Consider the following 17,262-nt stretch of genomic DNA (forward strand, 5'->3'; position numbering starts at 1 on the left):
GGGCAGGAGCCAGAGTGCTGTGGGGCAGGAGTCACTGCGCCACGGGGCAGGAGCCAGAGTGCTGTGGGGCAGGAGCCAGAGTGCCACAGGGCAGGAGTCACTGCGCCACGGGGCAGGAGCCAGAGTGCTGTGGGGCAGGAGTCACTGCGCCACAGGGCAGGAGCCAGAGTGCCGTGGGGCAGGAGCCAGAGTGCCACAGGGCAGGAGTCACTGCGCCGCGGGGCCGGGGGCACAGCCCGTGTCGGGGCGCAGGCTCCTGAGGGCTGCAGTGGGGCCCTGCCCGGAATTCCGGGTCTCCCCAGGCCTGGCTCACCCGGGGGGACCCTCCTGTGAGCTGGAGCGGATTTTCAGGGATACTGTAAATTTAGCTGCTGACTATGAACTAAACGGGTAACTTGTTTGACAGCCTTTGGCCTAGTGCCTCATAGCTCTAATGGCAAAGAAAACAAATCTGTTAATAAGATATTTTAACTGTGACAACAAGGAGGAGGAGAACTTTCCAAACATTCATTTATGATAATTACAGAATAATGATGGCAAAAAAACAGGTAAAACATGGAGAGAAGGTTGAGAGTGCTAACAAACATGATATAACACATCTGTTCTCACAAGGGATGTATGTCTAAAGATTAACATGTCAAAGAAAATATAAAAGCAGGTGGTAACAGCTTAACTAAAGCTGGTTTGCAGCAATACAAGTATTCCTGAGAGCAACATAAGAGAAGAGCAAGTACTTGAAACAATTTCTCAACCCCAAATCCCTGTTGCAAAGTCAGTCAATACAGTTTCCTGAATGTCTTCAGAGCGGCAGACTGGCTACGTGAACAGTGAACTGAGCAGTAATTAAATGTCCCCATCAATCACAGAGCGGATAAAACAACCTTGCAAACAACACCCACGTCCCACCAAATCACACAGAGACTCGCTGCTTCTGAGGCGGTGACCAGGAACAACCGACACAGCCCAGCGTGTTCCAAACACCAGCGAACACCCGGCTTTGTGCTCTGGAAGCCCCTGTGGGCGTTCGGAGCCCAGCAGAGCGCCAGCGCTCCCAGCACAGCCCCAGCGCTCCCAGCACAGCCCTGCTGGGCCCCCGGGGCTCCGCCTGACCCTGGGAACGTGCAGCACCCCCAGAACTGACACCTCACCTTAATCATCTGAGAGAGATCCCCAGCGTCCGCCAGCTCCAGGACAATGTTCAGCTCATTGTCTTCAATAAAAGAATCCAAATACTTAATAATATTGGGGTGGTTCAGTTGCTGCAGATAGAGGGAAGGCAAGAACAAAATTTAACACACTGCAGTAACGACGACTCCAAGATACAATACTGTATGTTTTTGTAAACATCATGCAAAACAGTTCAGAAGAGGTGCAAATTCAAACTGTGCTCTGAGCTACCATCGACAAGAATCCTGTAAGAATTATCATTTATTGCAAGCATAGCATAACAAAAGCATCTTGAGTAAAGAGCAATACAACCCAAAATAGTGTGCAATGACCTTTTTTGTTGTACACTCACAAAACATTTACAGTACAGCCGCCCGGCCTGCGTGCAGAGACGTCCTGCGTCCTCTCCAGAGCGCTCTGCTGGGAGCTGCCGAGCTCCCAAAGGCACTGGCGGCCCAAGCTGCCCAACGAGCCCGTTGCTGAGGCTCAGCACCAGCGCCACGAGAACACAGCATCGAAATACTGCACTTGTAAGAGGGAATGAAGACCAGGTGCCACCGGGAGAGCTGCTACACTAAAATTTTTCCTGTCCTGCACCCCAACTTTAACTTTTTATTGTGTATATAACAAAGGCGAACGTCTGTGTGAATGCAGCTGAATGTGTTTTTCCTACAATTTACATCACTGACCTTTGCGCTCTGTCTTCCCAGAGCAGCTGGGCAGACCACGCTGGGTGAGCCGAGCGGCCATTCTCTACTCCCCCTTTTGTCAATCTTATTTTAAAGAAATACATTGACTCCAGGGTTACTTTTATAACTATATGATATTTGTCTGTGGCATGGAAAAGACTGAAATGTCTTTTGTCAGAAGGAAAGTCTATTAATTCTCACAAATCCTTAAACGCATAAAATATTAGAAAACACTTTCTCTTAGGTTAATGCCATTTCCTGTTTCTTTAACACACGTAAGTGTGCTGGCAGCTAATGCCTGATGTGCATGCACAGCAGCGCCGCAGCGAGAGCCGCGCAAGGGCAAGTCTCCTCTAAATGCGCGGCTGTGGGCGCTGGCAGCCCAATCGCCGATCACAGCCACATTACGGAGCTGCTTTACCCAAACCTTTTAGCAAGAATTACACGGAAAGCAATACAGAATTTTGTCTGACTTCTGATATATTTTGAATAATTATATTTCTGTTTAGAAATCACCAAAAAAACCCCTTTGTTTCCATGCCCATTCGGAAGACTTTGATCAAAAAAGACAAAGCATTATTTTGACAGGGATGGACTACAGCGAGTCTGTGTAATTCCTTCACAAATTCCTCTAAAGGGCTACATTCAAAATAAAAACAAAGAAAGAAAAGTTCTTGCAGCAAGTTGTTTCAGTAAGAGTCTATAACTATTCCATACTAGACACCAGTTTAAAAGTAGCAAGAAAGTTTTAAAAATATCACTATCCCACATTACACGGGCAGACACCAGAGTCGACTGCAGGGCAGACACGGACCTCACAGCCGCAGGGACGGCAGGACCTTCAACTCTACACGTGACAAACAAACCAGAAGATGTGAAGGGCAGAACTGAGACGCTTCTCTGCAAGAGGAGTGCGTGGGGCTTTCTTACGACAAAGATCTTTAATAGCTTCCTTGGCTATGACAAAACTCAATAAAAGCTTTAAGACAAAACTCTTGCATCACGTAGGCATTCTGCTTGCAAAAGAACACATGGTCTATGAAGATTGTTATGCGTGCTACAGAAGCTTTATTTAACATAAACGGTAAGTGACTTGCCAATCTGAAAGTTCTTTTTTTTTTCTCAAAACAAAAAAATTGAAAAAGTCACTGTAAAAGTTCTTACCTTGAGGAGGTCAATTTCTTTGATGCAATCTTGCCTCGCCTTGGCATCCATCATTTCAAAAATCTGCAGACAAAACCAGACGACGTGAAAATATCAAACCAGATCATCCAGGGGTCTCAAACCTTGAACTCTCCATTTATAAACAATTTCATTGCATTATTAATGCTGACAAAAGAACACAGGATGAGGTATCTGATTCAAAGTAATTGGTGTAGACACTTGAAACATTCCCATTCTAGTTGCTAAATAGTAAGACTCTGATCTTCAAAGCTCACCTGAACTTTCTTTAATGCAACAGGTTTTCTGTCCAGAAGACAAGTCGCTTTGTAAACTTCACTGAATTGTCCTCGGCCGATCTTTTTCTCTATCTGAAAATCTGCCAGTGTGCAGCGATATGGGTACGATGTTAAATGTCTCTGTTCAGGTCAAAGGAAATTAAAACAATGCATTAGAAAAAGTGATGCAGAACCATGAACATGCCTTTCCAACCTGCCTTGTGACCGCAAACCAGCAGTTTCTATGACTAACAATATTCAGAAGGATAAATTCCTCACAGTAAGGATTGCCCAGCAAGACAGATGAAGGGATTTGCTGTTGATTTGACAGACGATGCACAACGGAGGGGACGGGCTTTCCTTCCCACACCCGCAGTTTCCCAGTCCACGTCAGACCCGGTCCCAGCGCGGCACAGCCGCCCGCACACGCTTCTCTGCAACATAACGACCGCAATTCGACAAACAATGAAAAGCGTAAATCGGGCACCTGAAAAGCTTCCAGATTTCAAGGTGTCTGTGCAACTCTGAACCACCACAGTGATCTGGCAGAGGTTTTGTAAGTGAAGTTGTAAAATTCAATGTTTTTAGGAAAACTCATCAATAAAGTCCCTAAAGTAGTAATCTCTGATGCACAAGCTGCATCAATCAACCAAGACAAGCTACTTTGAAAACTGTCACCTTCTCAGCATCTTTATCACAACAAACGCAGGAGAAATCCCCACAACAAAAGCTGCTCTAACTGCAGCACACTCCAGAAAAACCACGACGTTTTGTAAGTGCTGACGCCACAGAGAGGAGTGCTCAGGCACAGCCCAGACAGCGAACAGGCTCTCCGGTCGTTTTGCTGTCCCCGTCCCCTCGTCCCTGTGCTCTGAAAGGCTGTTTGTTGTGCAGCCCGCCGAGGGACACGCTCTGCGGCTCTGACACGGGACCGCTGCTCGGCTCAGGCACCCGGACCGCGGTGAACTCCAGGAGACAAAGGCGCGATACCGTAACGCTGATCCAACGCCTGCTAAGTCAAATAGGCACATAACTGCAAATTTAACTCCAGGCCATCGTGGTCATCAGCTTTCTCAGTTTAAGTTCCTAAAAGAGCTAAACCACTCATTTTCAGATTAAATGACACTTTGAGTAATTATTTTTGAAATGCCAAGGCCACAGGTAAGTTTTTCCATCTGTCGCCCTGTGCGTTTAAACACTCTCATACTATGAGAAATGGTTTTCATTTCTCTAGGCTAAAGATGACACAATGAAAATGTTAATTCATGAACAACAGCCAACACCAATAAGAAGGCTGCATCAGAATCTGCCATTATTCATGACGACAAGTCACAGGGAAGTAGGAAGTTAATTGCATCAAGCACTGGGGTGACACGGTCAGGGCCGTTTCCCTTTGCAGATCGTTTCCCCAGCGCCGCGGTCACGGCCTGTGCTGCCAAAGGGGGGTCACCCTCAGTGCTGCCTTTACAGGCGGGAACACAGCAAAGTGGAAATCAAAATGAAGGTTCAGGACTCGTTTCTCTAAGATTTGCGGTGTATACTACACAAGAAAATGGCAGTAGCCTTTCACCGACAGGAAACAGGCAGCCTATGGGGCAGCAGACCAACAGCAGAATGGTAAGATAACATTGTTTTATTGTCTGCATACATTCCCCTTTAAGTCACTAAATTATCAGCAAGGTAAGGCAGCATGGGATGAAACCAGACAAGCAAATACCCAGTGTAATCAGCCCCTGCAGCTTTCTCAGTTTAAATTGGTTGCAATCTCTCTTTGCAGGGATTTGATAAACAGTAATACTCATCAATATACATTACAGGATACAGGAATACACATCTCAATCCAGGGAGTGCTAACAAGCACTGGTTTATGTGCATTCTGTGCATGACAAAACCAGCAGAAGAATGTCTGAACACAAGTGTTTGTCCAACCTGACCGGTGACTAACCAGGCGCATCTCCATTGCCCAACTTGGTACGTACGAGCTACCAAGCAAATTATTGAGCTGCCCAGTCAAATCGCTTTACCCACCCAAACCAAAGGTGTCAGTACGCAAAATCACAAAACACTTTGTCTTAATTAAAAAACCCGAAAGGACTCAAAGCGTTTCCTGAACTGCGCACACGTGCCTCCCGCGCCGCTCTCTTCCTGCAGCAAAGTCTGAGCCAAAGTTTTCAAACTTGGAGTTACCATTCACAATAGAGGGAGCGGTTTTAACAAGGTCTTACGTAGCAAATACCACAAACTTCTTTTTAAGGAAGAAATCCGTGTTACAATCAAGGATGGTATCCATTTGCCCTTCATAAATCATTAAATTGCATGTTTAAACCAGGAGTGTTTAAGTGTAAATTAATATTTTAAGCATATGCCAAGGAACATCTCGCAACTACTTAACCTGAAAATACAAATAAACGTTAGGCAAGTGACGGGGGTGTGTGTCCCAAGCACTTTGCCATGGTGAGCACGGGCCGCCTGCTCGCCACGCTGCAGCCCGCGCTGGCCCAGAGTGGACACCTCGGCTGATATGTTCTGGCATCCTCCAGGACTACAGCTGCACATTTACATATGCAATGACCTAGATTTACATTTGCTATCACAACCTATCAGACCTAATTAAAGTAATGGAGCTTTCATACAGGCTAGAAGATGTTTGATGACGGTAGGAACCAGAGAGCACGCTCAGGTTAGACCAAACAGCACCACAGAGCTCCCCATTGATTCCTGCATTCCATTTTCCCGCGCAGCTGACTAAAATTAACTTTTGCTTATGCTTTACTCTACTTAAATGTAAGCAGGTAATGGAGCTTAAATTTAAAAAAACCCAAACAAACGAACATAAACCACCCCCAACCCCCCAATCACTGGAGCTCCACAGACAGCAGGAAACGGGGGGTTTGCACACGTCAGTTCCCAGGGCAGCTGTAGGAAGGGACGGTCTGGGGAGAACTAGTTCTGAGACAAAGGCTGTTCTCTTATCCACACAATGAAGCCTCGCTCTTCACTACTCTTCAGGCCAAAGATTAAAGTCAATTAATTCCTCGTTCAAATAAAGAGGCTATTCATTTTTAAGAAGAAACACAGATTATTCCAAGAACAAGCTATTCTGGACAACATCTCTGGCGCACACATTCTCTTCTAGATGTAATCGCTGATGCGAGAGCAAACATTTCAAAGCTGGCAGAAGTACGTAACGACAGCCCGCGTCACCACGCTCATCAGAGACTTTGCCAGAATTTTCAGCCTCAAGTTTTGGGGTGTTATGAGATTTTCTGCAAAACAGAATTAATAAGGTTTTATAATACTAAAAAAATCCAATGAAAATAACTTCAGCTATATTACCTCGCATGCACCTGAACAGGTGTGCTGCAAGCATAAGGGACTAAAAGATTAATAGGGGTCTCTCTAGATCAGATTATAAAGCAAGTCAGGCAAATCTATAGGATGAGAACTTTGGAAAAGCTCCCTGCTACACGCTTGTTCTTGGTGACCAGATGGAGTTTGCTCCTGCGCTTCCACATTTCAGTGCTGCAGAGGAGTCCTGAGCAGGCACGAGTACCAGCAGGTCCAGACCTGCAGCTGGAGGCTCGACACCATCCCCCCGATCTCCCACGCACCGCTATAACACGCACGGGCAGCTGCAGCACCTGAGGAGAACTTCTAAGGTTTTAAATGAGTGGTGGTGCAGCTCAGAATTTGTATTTTGGCATAAGGAAGAATAAGAAAAAACTGTCCTGTAGACTTTCAATCTCCAGAAGTGTTAATGTTTGTCCAACAAATGATCTTTTTGTAATTATTCAAAAGCTGGGATAAACCTAAACAGTCCAGAGCAGCGGTGCAGCAGAGCGGGGTCTGTCCCACCGTTGCTCCCAGCGGCGCCCATGGAAACCAGCCTGAGGGAGCTGGAAAGGGGAATGGTCTCTGCTAATTGCACAGTCTAGAAACCCCGAGTGCTAATGTTAATTAACAACAGTCAGCTGTTTTCCTGCCATCTGATTGGCATGTGGAAGACCGGCACTAGTCGTCACTCTGCACAAATGGCTATGAGGTCACCAGACATTTAGATTATTTGTCATCAACCTAAAAATTGTTAAAGATTGGTTAATCAACAGCTAAAAAATCAGACACTACAATCTTTAGATGCCACTAAAAGCATCTTTCCTGTAGAGTCACGAAATGAAATATTCTTTACAAGAGTAAAAACATACTCGCCCAATTAATTTTCTGAAGTCTCATTAAAAAATTTAGCCCGACTAAGTCATACACTTCTGATCTGAATTTTAATTATCTTTACGCTGGATATAAGGGGTTTTTCTGATATTTGCAATGCACCATTAATTTTAAAGCAACGATTTCCTTGCTTCCAAAGTGCGTACTTCATCCGAATGACATTTAGCGTGCACTAACTCCACCTTCAGCAGGCATCCGCGGCGGCGGGGAACGCCAGCCCCGCGGCGGAGCACACACACTGCAGGCACTCGTTTACCACCAACACCAGCGCTGCAGATCTCTTTATGATGCCCCAAATTAGACACCCATCTCCATTCAACAACGCCTACCTGAGAAGAATTTTGCATACTCTGAGGTTGAAATTCCAGTGTGAATTCATGAGAACACATTAGAACAGATTGATTAAAAGAAGAACTTCTAAGCTCACAAGAGATGAGGAAACTTTTAAAATATAGATTACCCTTCAAACAGGTAGTCACTAATTACTGAAGAATACATCAGGTTTTTCAATTTGCAGCTTCAAAACTGGACTACAGAGTCATCCTAAAATATCCTTAACCTGACCTGTTACCTGGGATTTAAAGTTTGCTGAAGAACTTGGCTTGAATTTCAAAGTTAAAAAATCCCTATCAGCAGATATTTGTACCATATTCTGAGAAGGAGAGACAGAAACACCAGCTTGCAGATAGCAGACCAAGGCGATATTCACAAAGAAATTGAACATAGAAATAGCGTGAGCGTTCCAGAGAAGGAGAAATCACGGAGTCTCTGCTGGCAGAGCCGTTCGATCCACCTTCAAGCCGCGGACCGAAGCGAACCACCGTGAGCAGCTCTGCTGCCGAGCCGCTGAGTACATAAAAGGGTTATTTAAAAGTGAGTTATTATGTTTATATAGTACCAAAACTAAGTAAAAAATCATAGCTCTATATTTTTATATCACTGATTTATTCCTAAATAACTTTTATTGCTTACTGCTATAAACACCAAGCAATCTAGAGACTTAAATAATTGACACTTTTGCTCTGGAACGTTACCGGAGAATGGTCTGTCTCTTGCTGACGAACTCCGTCGGGGCAGTGCTGAGCAGGTAAGGCAGCCAGCAGCTGAGCTGCTACTTTATTAGGTCTTTTTTATATTTATATATTCACTTACTCTAATTAGAAAACTTCAAATATGAAACATTACTCAAAAGTGTCACCTCATTCCTCTAGTAGTTAAAGACAGAAAGAGAAGTCTGGTACACTCCCTCATAGCTCTGTACTATTTATAAACCAGAAATAACAGCTTTGTCAGAATGAAGAGACAAAAGCTTCAGGGAGCGGCAAAGCGTAGGCAAAGCTCCTGCGGGCGCCCGGGCTGCTCGGCTGGGGTGACTCCCCCAGCTGGGGAGCTGGGAGGCCGGCCCCCACGAACCCGCCCCGCCTGAGACCCCACAAGCTCCAGCTCCGGTTGTTCTGTGTAAGCTCCCGCCCTGCCTGCCATGGGCGACGCTCCCGGCAAGACAAGTTGGGTCAAGCTTTCCTTCCCAAACCTCTCTTCCACAAGCGATGACAGAGCATGTCTGCATGACCTGTATCTTCAGAAGGAAGAAACAATGCAATTTTGAATTCTTCCAGGTAACAGGTACCAGCAAATTGAAAATGATATATAATAATGTTCCTGCAAAATGGAAAACCAATCATAGCGTGCCATCAATGTAAGGTGTCCTGCTCTCTAAATAGTCCAGGTTTTGCTAATTTCTAAACTGAGTTTGCTGAGGAGAGGTAGTTTGTTCTGTTCTCTGGGAGACTGTGTATTTTTGCTATTCAGCTTTTTAAAAAAATTATTATTTTAACAGCAAATCCAAGAGAAAGTCTTCCCACAATCCTAACTCCAAACTGCATCACTCTCAGAGCAGTTAATATGCTCAGAGACCTCCGTTAATACAACTTGGGTAGTACCAGAATTGAGGGGAGGTTTCACAGAACAATGACCATACAGCAAAATGAGCCCACTCAGCATCAGCATAGCAGCAGAACATAGATTATTAGCTACTAATTACACTTAACTATGTCATTACAAATTCTAACATGTGCTCCAAGATGCCATGAACGTATCTGCTGCACAGGAACACTTCCTAATCTTGTTCATGAAATAATTACAGGGGCTCTATCCTGCCAAATGAGGCAGTAATTAACCCTAATTGCTCAAAATGCAACTGGCTAATTCTAGGAGATTAATCAAGGGGATTCAATTATTATTAAATGACTTAATATGACAAATTGCTACATTAGGAGAGGGGGGCTTTGCTCCATACGTCGCTGCTTTCCCAGCAGTGCTGCCTAAGACACATTCAGCATTGAACTCCACGTGTAGGCAACTCAGGGTTCTGCAAATCCCACCCCGCTTCGCTACAACCGCCCTAACGACCGCCCCTCGTTCAGGGGCCCGATCACCCCTGCGCCGCACATCTGGAGAGACAACACCCACAGACTCCCCAGGCCACACCGCAGCTGCAACAGTCGTCCTGCCGACAGCTTTTCCATGGTGCTTTGTTTACCCTTTAACATACATCAGTAAAAGTTAATTGCTCTGATAAACAGTCTAAAAGAAGGCGAGGAGCCAGAGTTGACAAAGTACGAGTTCCGCGGCTACGGTGCAGGTATTGCTGCTGCTCTGAACGGAGGCCCAGCCCGAGGCGCAGCCCCTGCTGCGGAAAGGCAGGCAATGGAGACAGAAGCCGCCACAGCGAAACCTGCTAACAGTATAGACAAAATACATTACGGGAGGGATTCCAGAGACTCACAGGAAATGAAGTCGGAGAGCCTACAGTTTCATGTAGGAGTTTTTCTTTTGTTTGGTAATTAACTTCAGCATTTATTATTAAACTATAAAAGGAGATAAAATACGTTTATTCATTTACGCAGCCAACTGCTTTCCTTTGGCCTTTTCTTCAAGGAATCAAAGAGAAGAGAAAGCCAACACAGTAAACGTTTTTATAAGATGATTTTAAAATACTTGTTTTAAGCAAAATTCAAAGGATTTCCTTTTTTACTTATTATCAAAAAACTCGATTCAGGAAACTCCGGCTGACTGGCAGAATCCCCAAATGGATATACCCTAAAACTGCTGTAACTGCACTAGTAACAAAAGAGGCAAAAACCCAAAAGGCTAAATGCAAGAGATGTGTGGACTTTTATAAAAGGAAGGGAAGAAAACAGCAAAGGAGAATGACACGTGTACTTACCTGAGGATCATGCTGATATTCCTGCCCCGGCAGCTTGCAAAGAGGGTTGTTCTGGTCCCCTAGATGATGCGGGTGGTTGTGCTGCCCTTCCATGGTATCATACCAGACTCTGCCTCACGCGTCTGCTGCACAGAAAACAAAGAGGGGAGAGAGAAGTCTCATCACCGTCCATCCAGCCCTGAAAGCAAGAAACTCGTGTACTGTAACAGCAGCTAACGCTACCTGCCCTAGAACCACTGAACCCAGAGCACTCCCAATGGGATCAGACACTTAGTGAACAATTCCAGAAAGGTTAGCACGTTTCCCTTTGTAAAATAAAAATGATAAAAAGTCCCACCAGACCATTACGGCTTTCGTTGGAGAGAGACAACCTAGAAGTGTAGCTTCACCCACATTCTTTCTTCCCCGCCCCATTCCAAGTTTTCGTGCAGGTCGGGAAGCCACGGAAAGCAGCAGCTAGAAACCGCATTAGGATCAGCAAGATGGAAGTATTACTCTAGGAACAAACGAGGGAAAGTCCATGAATGAATTTCTTCCAGTTGCACCTGCAGCAATTACTCAGCAAGTTTTCCAGCAGAATTTCCTCCAAAAGTGACAGAAGTTAAAAGGATGCAGCATTGGAGGAAAGATCTAGCAGAAGTTATCGTGTACAGAGCTTACTGTAAGGAGACAAAAATAAATTCACCATCACTGTTTGCAATGATCCTTGACTTTCATTCTAAAATTACCCTTCGCCCAAGAGAGACCAATGCAGTCTCCCCTCCCTTTTTTAAGTGCAAAGATCTTGTTTGTGAAATTCTGAGTCACAACAACAATAACAATTTAACCTTCATTTATGCTGGTAGCACAGCTGGTGAAGAGCTGGGAAATCCAGCACTTGTCACATAAAACGTCACATCTTGGGTCTACCTTGAATGAAATTATTTCACAGTATGATAAGATCAGTTTTATGATAAGATTAGTACCATAAACCCAAGCTTTTGCTATGCAGGGACACCTGGGAGCAGATCCCAGGGCCGTCCTGGGCTCAGGCTCTGGCCAGTCCTCAAATACACTCCCAGCACGGCCAGAACACACTAAACACACTACCGCCCCTTCCCCACAAAGGGCTGCATGCAGGCTTTGGGGGCTTATTTAATAATGTTATTCATAGCCAGCTATTCGTTATCCACAGACACTCGAGGTAACGTGCCATTCAGAGTCGCGCTGTTGCCGTCCTTCGCCACTACCAGAAGCCCAACGGTGACAAGGGAAGATTTAGTGGCCAACACAAGCATTTGCAGAAACTTGTTTCAAGAGTTTTGGCAAGTATTCACTCAGCAAAAGAGCACAACCTGACCTCATTAGTGTATTAATAGTGCACGCCTGGCACTTGGGCAATGACTAACTCTTAATTTAAAATACAAAGGTATTTTAAATATTTGGGGGAGTGGAGGAGAAAATATGATGCAGAAGAATTTCTGTAGCAAACTGCACTTGGTTCTTTTAACAGTTGTAAGTGAAATAAATAAGCCTTTGGCATCAAAATGTGCACATACAGTATCGGGGAGAAAGCAGAGAAAAAGCTCGTTTCTTAATCAAATGAACTTTGACTCTAACGAACACTCACTAGAAAGAGTTGGGAGAGCTGCTGTGCACAACCAGGCTGAGACGTGGGCTGCTCTCTGAGTGGGCACTACAGCACCCCAGGGGGAGGATAACCGCTATTAATTAGTATGAAGAAGTTTGATTTTAAGATTCCTTCAGTATCAGGTGTCTGTAGGTTTATTAGTAACCAGCTGAATAGTTTAAGAATAAAAAAAAATGTCCTTAATATCAACATTAAACTGTCCTATGAAATTTCTACCTTACATTACACTGCCAGATCTTAACTATGTTATTACTCATGATTTGAAGAAAGGCTGTTTGCTTGAAGGGAGAGTGTAACACTCTTTCTTTCCCTTCTGAGTCCACAAGCACGGCAGAAGCGCCGCGAGGGCCCACAGCTGCCGACGGCCTCGCTCCTCAGCGCTCACCTCCACGGGAATCCAGAAATTTCACATCAACAGCCTCAAGAGAAGAGGCAAGTCCAGGCAGCGTCACGTGAAATATCTGTAGTCTAACACTGATCAAACACCCTACCCAGTGCGTCTGGCCTTCGGAAAGGACTGGAGCTCAAAAGAGAGAACACGGAGTTATTTCTCAATATGAGACTCTGAGTCATCCCATCATATGCAAATCTGGGCCATTCCTAACAGAACCATAATTTCCAGCTATCATAAGGAAAGTCAAGGTACAATTAGTTACCATGAGGGATTAGACAAGGGGAAGGCAATTAACAGCTCAGACCAGACGAGCTGCCACCAGCAGGTATGGAAGGTATGAGGCAGAATATTTGGGTTTGATCACCGTTTGTGTAAAGCACTACAGCTGGAAGCGAGGGAAGAAGTAAGAACCAAATATCAGCTTTGAAAAGAGATACGGACAGCTCACATGACAGCAGCTCGGAGCCGCTGACACCTGCGGGACAGCGTGTCCTGCCCCGAGCTGCCAGCTCAGCTATTCTGGGATAGGTGGGACGGGGATCCCCGGGAAGGGCCGTCACCCAGGGCCCTCAGAGAGCAGCCGGCAACACAACGGCACTTCATTACATCAGGAACGGTACACAGACCACACCGAGTTGTCATTCCACAAAGTTCTCTTTAGAAAAGTCTAACTGCAGCACAATTACATTTTTAAACATGAAAATGTTGAGCAGAGCACATGACTGTGTCCAGTACAACTACTTAAAAGCAGGGAGCCTCACCCCCATTCCAGGTGCCCTCTCCTGGGACATGACCGCACTGTGAGCTACATTTCAGTAATCCTGAAGTTGGGCTGGACGTTGACTGCAACACGTCAGATAGGAGTCATTCTAGACTACTGAAGAAAACCATAACACATAAGAAATGTTCAAATCTGTTTAGCCATCCCTTACTCCATCCTTCCATTCAGGCTAAATAATCTGTGCATTAAGTTATCTCATGGAATCCAAAAATTACCATGAAACTCTCACTTGCAATTAACATAAGCATTTGAAGGAGATCCAGCATACCAAAAGCCATATCTTCATTCTTTTGGAAAGGAACAGTCTTTTCAAAGTGACTCGAATGAGTTACAACCTCCCACCTCACCCAGGCTATATGGGTCAGGATGGAAGTGCCTCAGCACTCAGAGAAGCTGTTTCTACACACAGCACGTTGTGCGTGTTCACCACATGGCAGTAAAAGCCTGAACTACATAACATTCATAGTCTTTAAGCATCCTGCCACTTATTGTACCCTTCTGCAGGACAGTTATTACCGCATACAGTGGCAGTATCCACAGGTAACCTGGAGGTTTTACAAAGCAAGGGAAAATAAAAACCCTCGTATGCAGCCAGGTCCCACATCACGTCCGAGGCTGCGATTCCTCTTTGGGTACCTACGTGTCCTTACACCCCGTGCCATCCATTCATCCCAGCCTGGATCAGTGGAAAGCAAAGCAGAACAAGAATCCCCATGGAAGGCCGTGGTACCTTGCAGATACCTGACCGGTGGGATGCTCAGAGCAGAACAGCCCAGGGCACTTGCTAGCAAAGGCCAAGATCATTAATTACGAGACACTCATTAAGGAAGAGAACCTCATCGCATCTTGGTGTTCAGTCTCACACACCCGACTGCCCCGGGTGCAGCTCCTCTCTAAACCAGCTCAGTGAAACAGCTGTGACCAGTCTAATCGGTATCGCCATGTGTCTCTGCACGCCTCAAACCCAGCTACAGGCCAAATTATTTACTCCCAGATGTATAATCAACGTGACAGGATCACGTGCCTCTAAAGTAGACAGCAAAGCAGCGGTTTGAGTGCTCAGTGTTAAAACTGGTTTCTGTACCAACACTCCTCACCTTCTCCCGAGCCACCCCAGCTGTTGCCATGCACCCACGTCCAGCTGTGCTGCTGCCCACTGCGCCGGAGGAGCCACCGCTAAAGCCACCAGCAGGGACACAGCAAGGGGCGGCACTGCACAGAGCACGAGACTGCACAGGGAACAGCTTTATAAACGTACAACAAGCCACAGCAATCCCAGCCTTCCCTGGCACTGCCACAAGAACGATTCTGCAGAATAGGCTATGAGGGTTTCAACTTTTGCACCACTTCCTACTGTAAAAGTGACACGACTCCACTCGAGGAGTCTCGGCATTCCTGACTGTGAAGGGGAGGCAGCTGTGCCCTTCCTGGAAACATTATGGGGCCTTTCATACCTTTGACCTGCTCCAGTGCCCCCAAATATCATGCAAGAGATATGTATGTGCTTTTGCACTCAGTTACTATATCCCTCTCCTATACTTGCACTACATGGGGACTTGGGACGGAGAGGCAAGCAGCTCTGCGTAGATACTTTGTGTAAAACAAAAAAACCCAAGTCTTGTATAGTTCCAGAAATCCATGAGTTGTTTAAACACAGCCAAGTATGTTGCTTAAACCACTGCACAAATTTCCATCTTTTAACATATACAAAGAATAGAGATGAACAGTGACTAAGACGCTGCAGTGCCCATAAAGCCCCGGCTCCCCCGCGGCCCCGCTCGGCCCCAGCGCCATCGCAACACAAACTGCTGTACGAAACCAGCGCGGCCACAGCACCAACGCTTCCTTCCTCTCTGCTGCCCAATAATATTCTTCCTCTTGCTTGTTCACAAAATAAATCTGTCAGGATACTATATGAGATTACCTATATATTTAAATGATGATCTTGGCTTATGATTACATTATTGCCCCGGTTCGGGGTATGTGCTGTGGGGAAGGCAGCCCAGTCCTAGGAGAGTATTATTTTTGAGTGACTTTTATTGTCCATTATCTTACACCATTTCTGTCACAGCTATGATGCCTGGTAGGAATAGTTCACAACAGAAATATCTTTGTCGTTAGTATTCTCATTGCAATTTAGTCAGATCAACCTTTAAATCTCATCCATCACACTGAAGAGCTCTGGCAAAGCAAGCACAGTAATATATGCTTCCATGCAAAACCTAATTACAGGCTAGGTTAAAAAGCCCACCCCGTTCCTTCTGCAGTGCAAGGTGACAGGGAATCCTGAGCATCCCTTGCTTTCTCACTCTCCCTTTTTGCTGGTGAAGTGCGTAACCCGTTCATTACGGCAGACTGATTCTGTCTGGCACATGACAAACTTACTTGAACCCAACAATTAAACTTCTGACAGCGTTTCCAAAAGCAGAGAGTATTTACTGTAAATGCTTGACAATTTTTTTCCTCTCTGCTCATCTCTCTCAACAGTCACCTTATGATGACTGGAAATTACCATAAGCAAATAGCAGTCTAACATCCAAAAACCCCTCATGTTAGTGTGAAATACACACCTGCCAACACTGAAAAAATATGAATATGAATGTTAAAGGAAACAACATGAGGAATGGCGCTGAAATGCAACAGACAGGAGAGAAAGCTGCAAGAGCAGAGTTGAAGAACACGATTCAGTAAGAAACGGCCCAGAAGGAGGTTCCTGCGCGAGGCCGAGGCGGCCGGGCTGCCACGCCGCAGCCCCCGAGCGGCCACGGCCCCGGAGCAGCCCCCGAGCGGCCACGGCCCCGGAGCAGCCCCCGAGCGGCCTGCGCTCCCTCCCCACAGCCGCACCGGGCGAGCTCAGCCGGGAACCGGGCATCACCCGCAGACAGTTTCAAAATTTTAGGCTAAGCATTAAGATGGAAGTGTATCTGTAGATATATCCATGCAAATGTAACACAGCACGGGTTATGCACACCCGCAAAGCCCAAGAAAGCATAAAATACAGGGAAGTGTGAACAGACTCTTAAAAAGAAGATACTAAGAGCGCTCGGTTACACAACTTTGTTAGATTTAGTAATGCCACCCGTGACTGAGGCGCTACTATAATATCTACTATAATTTCACTCATTCTCATTGACATAAGCTCTAAAGGACAAACAAAAACGGGTGGAAATCAACCTTCGCAGCCTTTATTATCAGGGAAGCTTGAAAGGGGAGGCCCTGGGTCACCGAAAGTAGCAAAAGCATCAGTCACCAAACACAGTTACAGACGATAGTTCTGTTTCAAAGTAAATTTTCTTTATCGGTATTTTTAAGTATTAAGGAGCCCAACTGTGCGTTTTAAACTTTCATTTGAATTTTGTTTAACAGATATTTGATAACTTTCCAAAGCGCATCCTCATCCAACCTTAGATAACTCATATTAATAGCAGGTACAAACGCTCAAACTATGGTATTGATGTCCCAATAGGAAAATACAAAACTAAATCTATGTATTTACATATTCAAAATTTTTACAAGTAGCTGCTGTCCCATCAAAATGCAGAAACCAAGTCACAGCCCTCAGTGAAAACTGCACCAGCAATTTGTAAACCCCTGAAAAGGACGAGGATGTTTGTCACGAATTGACCGCTGAGCAGAATGGTGTTTTCATCACACTTTCAATCTCGCAAGCGTTGGAGTTACCCTGGAAGCAGGCGCAGATGGGCTGGTGGTA

At 45.5% G+C, this 17,262-nt stretch overlaps 1 protein-coding gene across 3 annotated transcripts in view; it reads right to left on the minus strand.

Moving 5' to 3' along the window:
• Nucleotides 1-17,262, minus strand: part of NEK6 (NIMA related kinase 6) — a 49,543-nt gene that overhangs the window by 18,438 nt on the left and 13,843 nt on the right. For 2 of the 3 annotated variants that reach the window (XM_065035424.1, XM_021280173.2), the window contains exons 2-5: nucleotides 10,746-10,870; nucleotides 3,296-3,436; nucleotides 3,021-3,083; nucleotides 1,149-1,259 (exon numbers count right to left, since the gene is read on the minus strand). In XM_065035424.1, the coding sequence (XP_064891496.1) occupies nucleotides 1,149-1,259; nucleotides 3,021-3,083; nucleotides 3,296-3,436; nucleotides 10,746-10,838 (408 nt within the window). In that variant the 5' untranslated portion in view covers nucleotides 10,839-10,870. The remainder of the gene's footprint in view (nucleotides 1-1,148; nucleotides 1,260-3,020; nucleotides 3,084-3,295; nucleotides 3,437-10,745; nucleotides 10,871-17,262) is intronic. The other variant, XM_065035425.1, reaches the window with a different exon arrangement.

This window comes from Columba livia, chromosome 19 (assembly GCF_036013475.1).
Source record: "Columba livia isolate bColLiv1 breed racing homer chromosome 19, bColLiv1.pat.W.v2, whole genome shotgun sequence".
In the NCBI taxonomy this organism is placed as follows: Eukaryota; Metazoa; Chordata; class Aves; order Columbiformes; family Columbidae; genus Columba; species Columba livia.